The sequence below is a fragment of the Macaca nemestrina genome, chromosome 15 (assembly GCF_043159975.1).
Source record: "Macaca nemestrina isolate mMacNem1 chromosome 15, mMacNem.hap1, whole genome shotgun sequence".
Lineage (NCBI taxonomy): Eukaryota > Metazoa > Chordata > Mammalia > Primates > Cercopithecidae > Macaca > Macaca nemestrina.
This window is the reverse complement of record NC_092139.1, coordinates 18984092-18996684: the sequence shown is the minus strand read 5'-3', so window position 1 is coordinate 18996684 and position 12593 is coordinate 18984092. Positions and strand designations below refer to the sequence as shown.

The 12593-nt window shown below is 47.0% G+C and overlaps 1 protein-coding gene across 1 annotated transcript in view; it reads left to right on the top strand.

Annotated features, from left to right (window-relative positions):
* LOC105496456 (zinc finger SWIM-type containing 3) overlaps window positions 1-12593 on the top strand; it is a 22171-nt gene extending 9578 nt beyond the window's left edge. Inside the window, exon 2 of the mRNA XM_011766883.2 lies at window positions 10029-12593. Coding sequence (XP_011765185.1) covers window positions 10029-11964 — 1936 coding nt within the window. The 3' untranslated portion in view covers window positions 11965-12593. The remainder of the gene's footprint in view (window positions 1-10028) is intronic.

Genomic DNA, 12593 nt, shown 5'->3' with positions numbered 1-12593 from the left:
TATGTGCTCTGGGAATTACCACTAAATGACCAAAAGTGCATGTCAAAAAAATAAAATCAGATCAAGTTAGAATTTTTTTTTTTTTTCTTTGAGATGGAGTCTCGCTCTTGTCGCCCAGGCTGGAGCGCAGTGGCGCTATCTCAGCTCACTGCAACCTCCGCCTCCCAGGTTCCAGCGATTCCCCTGCCTCAGCCTCCTGAGCAGCTGGGATTACAGGTGCCTGCCACCATGCCGGGCTAATTTTTGTAGTTTTAGTAGAGACAGGGTTTCACCATGTTGACCAGGCTGGTCTCGAACTCCTGATCTCAAGTGATCCACCCACCTCAGCCTCTCAAAGTTCTGGGATTACAGGCATGAGCCACCACACCTGGCCAGAAAAATTTTTATTATGCCCACAAAAGAACAGTTGGAGATTGGTAAGACACTCCAGTCACTGTAGTAAGGGCAGTGCTAATAAAGCCTAAGGAAGGAAGTATTTTGACCTTTTTTGTGATTGGCTGTTATACATTAACATTCTGTTTACAGCCAGTAGAGCTGTTCAAACTGTTTTGTCTATAACTGATTCCTTTAATTTTACTGAATCATGCTGACAAGGATGTAAAACTTTGTGTTCTGTTTATGATTGATCAGAGCTAGCATTTCAGGGAATCAGGATATCTTAAATTCTGGCTATGTGGCTGTGGGCAGTTGGCCTTGGAGTATATCTAAACTGTGGCCTCCACTTTCATTTTTCTTGAAACATCGCTATCAACTGGGAAGAGTCTGTGACTTTATGCCCAGTTTCCCCTCTCATATTTTTATGACGGTTGTTTTTCTTTTTGTTATGCCATTTGAGGGGTTAAAGTACTGGCTGTCTCTCTCCATTGCTATTCAGGTTAACAGCCACCATTTGCAAACACTTTGTTGGAGCTCATTCCTTCTCTGCTAGGAACTTTACAAGCATTGTCTCAGTTAATCCTACAGCACCTTTGGCAGGACCTTTGTTATGAGAGTTTTTATTATCCATGTATCCATAGTTACAAGGCTATATAGAAAAGCAAAAGTCATCACACAAAAATCTTGCTAACAAACTACTTATAAAATTAGTCGCTACTTAACCATCCCTCTGCTTATCCCTGCCAGTCCAATTAACATGTTTGGTAGTCAATTTCTGGCTGACGAAGAGATACATTAAGCATCAAGGTAATACAAATGTAAATAAAACTGACTGCAGACTGAAATGGCACATCTCCCAAAAGTTGTAGGAGGAGGGCGAAATCCCTGAAAGTGATGATAGAAAACTTTCAGCCTTATACCAGTTAACAAAGGAAGAGGGGAAATCAACAAGGATGATGAGATGACAAAAACTTGAAAAGTAGAGGATTTGCTTAGGAAAAATTAAGCCCTTGGGAAACTTAGTAAAGCTCAGGAATATTTTGGCAAAACTATCCTTTGTATGTTGCAAAAGTGAGACAGGAAATGAAGTATAGTGTTTATGATTTTTTTTTTTTTTTTTTAAAGACAGAGTTTTGCTCTCTTGTCCAGGCTGGAGTGCAGTGGCACAAACTTGGCTTACTGCAACCTCGGCCTCCTGAGTAGCTGGGATTACAGGCATGCGCCACCGCACCCGGCTAATTTTTGTATTTTAGTAGAGACGGGATTTCACCATATTGGCCAGGCTGGTCTTGAACTCTGACCTCAGGTGATCCACCAGCCTTGGTCTCCCAAAGTGTTGGGATTACAGGCGTGAACCACTGCACCTGGCCTAGTGTTTGGGAAAACTATACTAGGAAAAGAATAGTTGCTTTAAGTCATTCTTTGATTATTCTGAGAATTGGCATATAGCTGCCATTATAACCTACTTTTGCTAAATATAATAATAATTATTATAATTATATTTTGAGACAGGGTCTTGTTTTGTCACCCAGGCTGGAGTGAAGTGGTGCGATCTCGGCTCACTGCAACCTTCGCCTCCTGGTGCAAGCAATTCTCCTGCCTCAGCCTCTTGAGTGGCTGGGATTACGGGCACAAGCCACCACACCCAGCTAATTTTTGTGGAGATAGGGTTTCACCATGTTGGTCAGGCTCGTCTTGAACTCCTGACCTCAGGTGATCCACCCGTCTCAGCCTCCCAAAGTGCTGGGATTACAGGCGTGAGCTACTGCGCCAGGCCCTGCTAAATATAATATTAACTTTATAATTTTAGTCTCATTTTTAAAGGTAAAGTTCCACCCAGATCTTATTTATCACTATTCCCTATGAAATGTTTCTGGGTGGCCGGGCCTGGTGGCTCACGCCTGTAATCCTAGCACTTTGGGAGGCCAAGACGGTTGGATTGCTTGAGGCCTGGAGTTCAAAACCAGCCTGGCCACATGGTGAAACCCTGTCACTACTGAAAGTACAAAAAATTAGCCAGACGTGATGGTGGGCGCCTGTAATCCCAGCTACTCGGGAGACTGAGACAGGAGAATCACTTGAATCTGCGAGGCAGGGGTTGCAGTGAGGCGAGATCATGCCACTGCACTCCAGACTGGGCAATAAGAGCGAAACTCTGTCTCAAAAGAAAAAAAAAAAAAGAAAGAAAGAAATGTTTCTGGGTATGTTTTTGGCTGCAATTAGCTGAAAACCGTGACTCAAAATGGCTTATTGCAGTTACTTAGAAGCCCAGAGGTGGGCCTCCAAAGGTCGTTGTCTCAGTGACCTGGACTCTGCATTTTTCCACTCTGCCATGTTCAGGTCTCAGCTTTGTCCTTAGGAAAGCTCCCCTCGTGGCACAAATGCAGGAGTGACATCCAGAAGAAAAAGCCTTCCGTGCCAGGCGTGGTGGCTCACGCCTGTAATCCCAGTGCTTTGGGAGGCCGAGGCAGGCAGATCACGAGGTCAGGAGTTCAAGACCAGCCTGGCCAACACGGTGAAACCCCGTCTCTACTAAAACTACAAAAATTAGTCAGGCATGGTGGCGGGCGCCTGTAATCCCAGCTACTTGGGAGGCTAAGCCAGGAGAATTGCTGGAACCCGGGAAGCGAAGGTTGCAGTGAGTTGAGATCGTGCCAATGTACTCCAGCCTGGGCAACAGAGCAAGACTCCGTCTCAAAAAAAAAAAAAAAAAAGGCCGAGTGTGGTGGCTCACGCCTGTAATCCCAGCACTTTGGGAGGCTGAGGCAGGCAGATCACGAGGTCAGGAGTTCAAGACCAGCCTGACCAATATGGTAAAACCCCATCTCTACTAAAAATACGAAAATTAGCCGGGTGTGGTGGCACACGCCTGTAATTCTAGCTACTCAGGAGGCTGAGGCAGGAGAATCGCTTGAACGCGGGAGGTGGAGGTTGCAGTGAGCCAAGACCGTGCCAGTGCACCCCAGCCTGGGTGACAGAGGGAGACTCCATCTCAAAAAAAAAAAAGCCTGCCTTGGTTTCCTGCCGATTTCCTATCATGTTTCTTTGTCCCGAATTGGGCCAATATCCATGCCCATTCCTAATACAATTACCTTAATTGGCTTAGACTAGCTCTGAAGCAAGTAGCTATATGAGGGAGGAATGACAACTGAAGAAAATAGAAAAGAAAGGACAAAGGATGTTGAGTTGGCAACTGACAATTCCTGCTATAGCCTTTTAAATTAATTTACTTTAAGTGGTACTGATTATTCATATTGGTATTTCCATATATAGAGGGATAAGAAATTGGAGGCTTAGAGGAAGTGAAGTGACTTAACCAAGGTCACATAGCTAAGTGGAATTTATTTATTTTTTTTACTTTTTTGAGACAGTCTCACTCTGTCACCCAAGCTGGAGTGCAGTGGCACTATCTTGACTCACTGCAACCTCTGCCTCCCGGGTTCAAGTGATTCTCCTGTCTCAGCCACCTGAGTAGCTGGGATTTCAGGTGTGTATCAGCATGCCTGGCTAATTTTTTGATTTTTTAGTAGAGATGGAGTTTCTCTATGTTGGCCAGGCTGGTCACCAACTCTTGGCCTCAAGTGGTCCACCTACCTTGGCCTCCCAAAATGCTGTGATTACAGGTGTGAGCCACGGCGCCCAGCTATTGGAAGTCATGATGTAAGCTGTTGTTGTTTGCATCATGAATTCCAAACTTAATGAGTGCTAGGTTGAAGTTATTTTTTTCTGTTTACCTTAATCTTCTATTGAGATATAACGTGTATTGAAGTGCAGAAATCTTTTGCAAGAATTCGTTGAGCACCATAGTTATATTCATCTGTACTTATTGTCTCCCTGGTAAAGGCATAAACTCCCTTCAAGATGGGGACAAGGTTTTATACTTTCCTGAATATCCTTTAGTGCTTATATCTAACAGCACTTAGCCAGGATCTGGAGGGGGTCAGCCAGTCTTGCTTCCTTCCAATTTACTCTGTAGATGTTTGTGGTTTTCTACTGTAACTACAGAGGTAAAGGAGCCATTGGTGTTTCCAGTGTCTGGCACATAATAGGTGCTCTATGAATGTCAAATGAATGACTGAGGCATAAAAAGTACTTCCTATAACGTAAGTAGTATAATAGGAAGATCACTGGGATAGAATTCTCTTAGAAGACATGATTCCTAGACCTAGCACTATTACTCTTACCGAATATAACTTTGGACAAGTCATTTGTTTAATTTCAAACATTTACTGAATTCTGTGTACCAAACACTGTACAAGTTGTTCAAAAGGCTACAGAGTCTCTACTCTCAAAGTCTAGTCAGGGGAGAGATTACACAGGAGTGAAACCCCATCTCTACTAAAAAAAAAAAAAAAAAAAAAAAAAGAAAAAAGAAAAAAAATAGCCAGGCATGGTGGCAGGCACCTATAATCCCAGCTACTTGGGAGGCTGAGGTAGAAGAATCGCTTGAACCCAGGAGGTGGAGGTTGCAGTGAGTCAAGATCGCACCACTACAGCCTGGGCAACAAAACGAATCTCTGTCTCAAAACTAAAACAAATAAAAAAACACAGTATGTTTAGAGATCCTTAAGGAAGTTTTGAACCTGTCCAATGTGTTGGGAGTCAAGATGAGGGGGTAAAAGTGGGAATTCAGAGAAAGGATAAATATTTTGAAGGAAGACAGGCAGCATAATGGTTAACTAGTCAGACTGCAGACAAGCAAGCAGTATAAATCCCATGTCCCCAGGTCTTAGCTGGAGGATTAAATCCCAGATTCTCATCCTTGAGAACCTCTTTAAGCTTGTTTTCCCATCTGTAAAATGTAGATGATAACAGAATCCTTTTCCTACTATAAAATAATGCACATTGGGGGCTTAATGTAGTTGGCTATATAATAGATCCTCAATACATGTAGCAGTGGTGGGGGGAACTCATAAAGACTTGTTAACTTATTGGATGTAGGTGAGAAAGAAGAATCAAAAAGAATATCCAGGTTCCCACCCTGGAAGGGGCAGACATAAATGGAGCCAGGAATGGTACAAGGAGCTTTGTGGTGGGCACTCATTAGTACCTTCCTTTGGAATAGTTCAACAAATGTTCACTAAGTACACATAAAGTCAATATAACTTGACGAGCTAGAGTTAGGCTAAGATGTCGAGTCAGCAGAAGAGTGGTACCCAACTAAGGGCTTGAGGAAGGCTTCCTAGAAAAGATGATGGGTGCACATAGTCCTTAAGGATAAGCAAGCTTTGTGAGGAGGGAAGGTAGGAAGGCCATTCTGGACAAAGGCACAAACATGCACAAAGGTGAGACAGAGCATGGTGAACACACAAAGTTGTAGACATTTTGTCTTTCTAGGACACAAAAAACAAGGTGATGAAAACAAGGCTGGAGAGACAAGTGGAGACCACACAGTGGTCACCCCTCACTGGCCTCACTGTACTACTGGACTGCTCCAACCCATCCTGGCCCAGAGCTAGAGGTGGCACCACCCCCACACTGTGTAGGCAATAGGTACAGACACTCTCAGCCCCAAGCCCCTCCACCCTGTTACTGTGAGACTCACACATCCTGTTTTCCCAAGCTTGCCCCACAGGGTGAGCAAACTGGACCAGCTGGATTAGAGTATTTGGAAAAGTACAGGTAGGGCTTCTAGGCTATGCCACGTCAGGCCCAGGGGTGAGATTTTTTTCCCCTTCCCTGGTCTTTGGACTGGGGCACTCCCTGAGGAGGCAGGAGTGTGACCCATCCCACCCATTGGTGGTCCGTGATCCGTTCATCCAGTACATCAGCCATAAGCATCTGCTGGGCCGGGCGGAGTGGCTCACACCTGTAATCCCAGCACTTTGGGAGGCTGAGGTGGGTGGATCATCTGAGGTCGGGAGTTCAAGACCAGCCTGGCCAACATGGTGAAACCCCATCTCTACTAAAAATACAAAATTAGCCGGGCATGGTAGCGCATGCCTGTAATCCCAGCTACTCGGGAGGCTGAGGCAGGAGAATCGCTTGAACCCAGGAGGTGGAGTTTGGAGGTTGCAGTGAGTCGAGATCGAGCCATTGCTCTCCAGCCTGGGCAACAAGAGTGAAATTCCATCCCCCAAAAAAAAAAAAAGCATCTGCTGAAGGCACAGCATTGTGTTAGAGGCTTGGACTACCCTGAGGAATAATAGTCCTGACACTTGAGGACATCCCCATCCAATTGGAAAAGCACTGGATAAACATCTCAGAAAATGTCACAAGGCATAAAAGCTGTAATAATAACAGCTAACTTGTATTTAGCATAAACAAAAGGCCTAATCAGGCTTTGAACTAAATATTTTGCCTATGGCTCATTTAATCTTAATAACAACCGTAATGAGATTATCTCATTTCGTGAGGAGGAAACTGTATACAGAGAGGTGATTGACTTGCCTAAGGTTGAACAGCTTATGAGTAGTAGAGCCAGCATTCAAATCCAGTCAGCCTCCAGTGTCCCCCCTCTTTAGCCATTAGCCACCCAGAGAATCTGCTAAGCCTTATAGATAAATGCTATGAATTCAGAGGCAGGAGCAATTACTGTGGCTTGGGGGCATCCACAAAGGCTTTCTAAGATGGTGGCACCTGATTTGGGCCTTGAAACTGGTTGAATAGAGATAGGAAAAGAACAGATGCTCAATTTAACTGCCCCTGTCTTTTGAGTCATCACTTTAAGCCTAGAATGACAAAGCTAGAAAAGACCCTAGATATCATCTAGCCCAGTGATTATCAAATTTTCTTAGGATGTGGACATTTTTCATTAAATGTAGCATGAGCAGAAGCCAGGTGCAGTGGCTCATGCCTGTAATCCCAGCTACTTGGGAGGCTAAGGTGGGAGGATTGCTCAAGCCCAGAAGTTCGACACCAGCCTGGGCAACAGTGAGACCTTGTTTCAAAAAAGAAACAAAGGCTGAGCGCGGTGGCTCATGCCTGTAATCTCAGCACTTTGGGAGGCTGAGGTGGGTGGATCACTTGAGATCAGGGGTTCGAGACCAGCCTGGCCAACATGGTGAAACCCTGACTCTACTGAAAATACAAAAATTAGCCAGGTGCAGTGCTGCATGCCTATCATCCCAGCTATTCAATAGGCTGAGGCAGGAGAATCCCTTGAACCCTGGAGGTGGAGGTTGCAGTGAGCTGAGATTACACCACTGCACTCCAGCCTGGGTGACAGAGTGAGACTTTGTCTCAAAAAGAAAGATGAGCAGTGACCTTGTCTCTTCAAAAGGAGGACCAAACATTCTCTAGCCCAAAAAGGCCCTGAAAAGTTCAATTGAGAACCACTGATTAGTCCAATGTCCTTGGAGCTTCGTTTTATCTTTGCTATCTGGATAAGGAAGAGACAGCAATAGTTCCCAAAATACGCAAATGATGGGGACGTTTTAAATGGGAGTAACCAACTGAGCACTCTGCTGCTGCTGCTTATCTATTTGCCCTCTTGTCCTGCCTCAGGGTGAATTGTTGGCAGCTACAAATGGCAACCAAGAGAGAATGGAGTTGGGGCTCCATTCTCTCTTGAGAATGTGCAGTAGAGGAATATGAAGGGAGCTGGAGTTGGAGAGACTCTTAAAGAAACAGCTGAGTAATTTGGGACTGGAGAGTTAATGTAAATCTCTTCTTGGTTCATGGGATTTTGTTGTTGTTGTTGTTATTGTTTTTTTCCCCATGATGCAACCCTCAGGAGATCATGAGAACACGTGCCCTGATTTGGGGGGATTTTAATTTAAAAAAATTTTTTTGAGACGGAGTCTCGCTTTGTCGCCCAGGCTGGAATGCTGTGGTGCGATCTCGGCTCACTGCAAGCTCCGCCTCCCGTGTTCACGCCATTCTTCTGCTTCAGCCTCCCAAGTAGCTGGGAGTACAGGTGCCCACCACCACACCCAGCTAATTTTTTGTATTTTTAATAGAGATGGGGTTTCACTATGTTAACCAGAATGGTCTTGATCTCCTGACCTCGTGATCTATCTGCCTTGGCCTCCCAAAGTGCTGGGATTACAGGCATGAGCCACCATGCCTGGCCAACATTTTTTTTTTTTTTTTTTTTTTTGAGACGGAGTCTCACGCTGTTGCCCAGGCTGGAGTGCAGTGGCGCGATCTCGGCTCACTGCAAGCTCCGCCTCCCGGGTTCCCGCCATTCTCCTGCCTCAGCCTCCTGAGTAGCTGGGACTACAGGCGCCCGCCACTGCGCCCGGCTAATTTTTTGTATTTTTAGTAGAGACGGGGTTTCACTGTGGTCTCGATCTCCTGACCTTGTGATCCGCCCGCCTCGGCCTCCCAAAGTGCTGGGATTACAGGCTTGAGCCACCGCGCCCAGCCCAACATTTTTTTTTAATTAGAGACAGTCTCTTGCTGTGTTGCCCAGGCTGTTCTCAAGCAGTCCTCCCACCTTGGCCTCCCAAAGTGCTGGGATTACAGGCGTAAGCTACAGCGCCCAGCCTTCCTTCTTTCCTTAATTCTATTTGTCTGTTCGTTTGTTTTTGAGACGGAGTCTTGGGCTGTCGCCCCGGCTGGAGTACAGTGGCATGATCTCGGCTCCCTGCAATCTCCGCCTCCCAGGTTCAAGGGATTCTCTTGCCTCAGCCTCCTGAGTAGCTGGGATTACAGGTGGCTGCCACCACGCCTGGCTAATTTTTTGTATTTTTAGCAGAAATGGGGTTTCACTATGTTGGCCAGGCTGATCTCAAACTCCTGACCTGTGACTTGCCCACCTTGGCCTCCCAAAGTGTGGGGATTACAGGCGTGAGCCACCATGCCCAGCCTTAATTCTATTAATATATAAATCCTTTACTTTAAAAAAAAACAAAAAAACAGACTCTTGGTCTGTTGCTTAGGCTGGAGTGCAGTGGCACAAATCAGAGTTAACTGCAGCCTCAAACTCCTGAACTCAAGCAATCCTCCAGCCTCAGCCTCCCGAGTAGTTGGGACCACAGTTGGGAACCACTACACTTGGCCCTATGGAGTTTTTTCTATTTGTTTGTTTTTTTTGTTTTAAGACAGAATTTTGCTCTTGTTGCCCAGGCTGGAGTGCAATGGCGCGATCTCAACTCACCGCAACCTCTGCCTCCCAGGTTCAAGCGATTCTCCTGCCTCAGCCTCCCGAGTAGCTGGGACTACAGGCATGCACCACCACGCCCGGCTAATTCTGTACTTTTAGTAGAGTCAGGGTTTCTCCATGTTGGTGGTCAGGCTGGTCTTGAACTCCTGACCTCTGCCCATCTCGGCCTCCCGAAGTGCTGGGATTACAGGCGTGAGCCACCGTGCCCAGCCATTTGTTTGTTTTTTTGAGACAGGGTCTCACTCTGTTGCCCAGGCTGGAGTGCAGTGGCATGAACATGGCTTACTGCAGGCTTGACCTCCCAGGCTCAAGCAGTCCTCCCTTCTCAGCCTCCTGAATAGCTGGGACTACAGGAACACATCACCGCACCTGGCTGATTTTTACATTTTTTTAGAGCCAGGGTCTTACCATGTTGCCCAGGCTGGTCTCAAACTCCTGGGCTCAAGTGATCCTCCCGCCTCGGCCTCCCAAAGTGCAGGGGTTATAGGCATGAGCCACTGTACCCAGACCCCTTCAGGGTCTTATCTTTATAAGGGGTGTCTTATCTTTATAAGGCGTGGGGGATGGTCAGCACCTTTCTCATTGTCACCTCTACCTTCCCTAGGTATGTGCAGGTGAAATTTGTCTGCATTCGGACCCAGTCAAACAGGAGGAGAACCCAGGAGGCAGACATGTGCCCAGCGTACTTGCTCCTAAGGTACAACGAGAGACTAGATAGACTATTTATCAGTGAACTGAACACACAGCACATACATAGTGACTCTAAAGTGGCTAGTCTTGGAGGAGACACCACTGGCAAATCTCAAAAGACAATGTGCCTGCAGAGATTCCAGCCTGTGCAGCCCACAAGCAAAAAAGACCTTGACACTGCCGATAAGTCTCTGGTTGAGCCATCGTTTTGCCTAGATAAAGTACAAGTGTCCTCAAAACCAGAGCAGGAAGGCATCACTCCTTCTGACCTGGCCAAGATAGCAAAAGTGATGAAGAACTTCCTTAAGGTAGATGAGGGTTCCATGGCTTCCTTTAGTGTGGGTGACAGCCAACACCTGGACCGACTCAGCTTCCAGAGCAGTAAGATGAGTGACCTGTTCATCCGCTTTCCAGAGAATCTCTTGCTACACCGGGTGGAGAACACCCAGGGCCACATCCTCTATGCTTTCTTGGTGGAGAACAAGGAACGAGAAAGTCGAGTGGTGCACTTTGCTGTGCTCAAGGCGGAGACGGCCACCTCTGTGGCCAAGATGCTGAACATCTTCACAGAGTTCAACTCCGATTGGCCCAAGGTCAAGGTGGTCTTTGTGGACCCTTCATTCCATCACCGGGCTATCCTGCAGGAGATCTTTCCTGCTGCCCGCATCCTCCTTTCCATCTACCACACAACCCGACTCTTGGAGAAGAAGCTGCATCGTAGTTCAGCAAATCCATCCTTTAAAAGGCTCATGAAGGAAGCCCTGCGGGAGGCTGTGTTTGTCACTTCCGAAGCCAGCCTGAAAAATCTCTGCCAGATGTCCCAGGCCCTACTGGATGAGGATCTCTTCAACTTCCTGCAGGCCCACTGGTTCACCTGTGAACTGCTGTGGTACATGCATGTTAGGAAGGGCCTGCTTGCGTGTAACACCTACATGGACAGCCTAGACATTGTCACCAGCAAGGTGTCAAGCCTCTTTCGGGAACAGCAGTCCCTGCTGGACTGCATCCTCTGCTTTGTGGATTACATCGACTTCTTTAATACCAAAGGCTTGAAGAACTTGCCCACAGCTCCTCCCAAGTTAAAGAGAGCTCGGCCAGCAAGCGTGCCACTGAAGTCCAAGAAGGCTTTTGGAATCTATGGAGAAAGCCTTACCAGCCTCCCTGTAGAAGAGACCAAGCCAGACTCACAGCAGGTACAGGTGCAGCAGCGGTCACAGGTGCCACCCTCGCAGGTTGGCATGCTGGACACCTTGCACCAGAGTGGCTCTGAACTAGCCTACAAGCTGTGCCACAATGAGTGGGAGGTGGTACAGAACTCCACCCAGCTGGTGGACATGGCTGGCTCTTCAGTGGACGTTCAGCTGCTAGAGGACTCTCACCAGGTTAGCAAAGATGGCTGTAGCTGCAGCTGTTCCTTTCAACAATGGTACCACCTGCCATGCCGACACATTTTGGCTCTGCTGCACACCAGCCAGCAGCCGGTTGGTGAAGCCATGGTGTGCCGCCGGTGGCAGAAGAAGTACCAGCACCTCCTTGGGCCCAATGGGGAGCTCCAGGATCATAGCGTGGTCCCAAACACAGGCCAGCCTGAGAAGCAGGGACGGAACGACATGATTCAGGACCTAAGCAGGGAGTTAGCAAACCTGCTCATGCAGACTGAGGGGCCAGAGCTGGAGGAACGCTACTCCACCCTGCGCAAGATTGTGGATATCTGGGCTGACCCCTCCCAGCCGTCTGAGTTCGTTCAGCAGCCAGGAGACTTTAAGGATGTGGGCAGCCTCCCTTTCCTCTGGGGAAAGCAAGACGAAGGGGAGGGATTCCCTCCCGCTACAGCTGTGATGCATTATTGAAGCACTTTAGCTGAGGCATTGGACCACAAACACTTCTCCTTGGAAGAAGTGCGAGTTTAAAGTGGGCAGGACATGCTAGGGGTCAGCATTTTAGCCAATGTCTTCCTAGGTAGGGCTAGGAATATTGTTACAGTAGAGAGGAAAGGAACTCCACTGTGTGACAGTCCTTTCAATCTGCCCTTTTCAGCCCTACTTTTGGCATTCCTTGGGAGCCTCAGTTGTTGTTCAAGGCCAAAGTTATCTCCGTGCTGCAAGGTCACCCTCTTCCTCCCCCAGCCCCTGAGATCAGATCTTATTTGCTCTGCAAAGATGAATCCCTGCCTCAGGATAGGGTGAGACAAAATGGGTCTGGTAAAAGGGCCTGTTTTCAGGGACAAAGGGAATGAGGATGATCTTTGGCTGTTGCTGCTCTTTATGAAGAATCTTATTTGTAACTTTTTATTCATATTAAAGTTGTTTTTAATAAAATTAAGTAAACAAGGGAAATGTGTTCTGCTTGATCAGGGAAGGAAGAGGAATTGCATAGCAATAGGACTCGACTTTACAGTTAGGAAGTGGATGCTCTAGGGTGGATTTATTAATTTTAAAGAAAATTGAGGCCGGGCGTAGTGGCTCATGCCCATAATCCC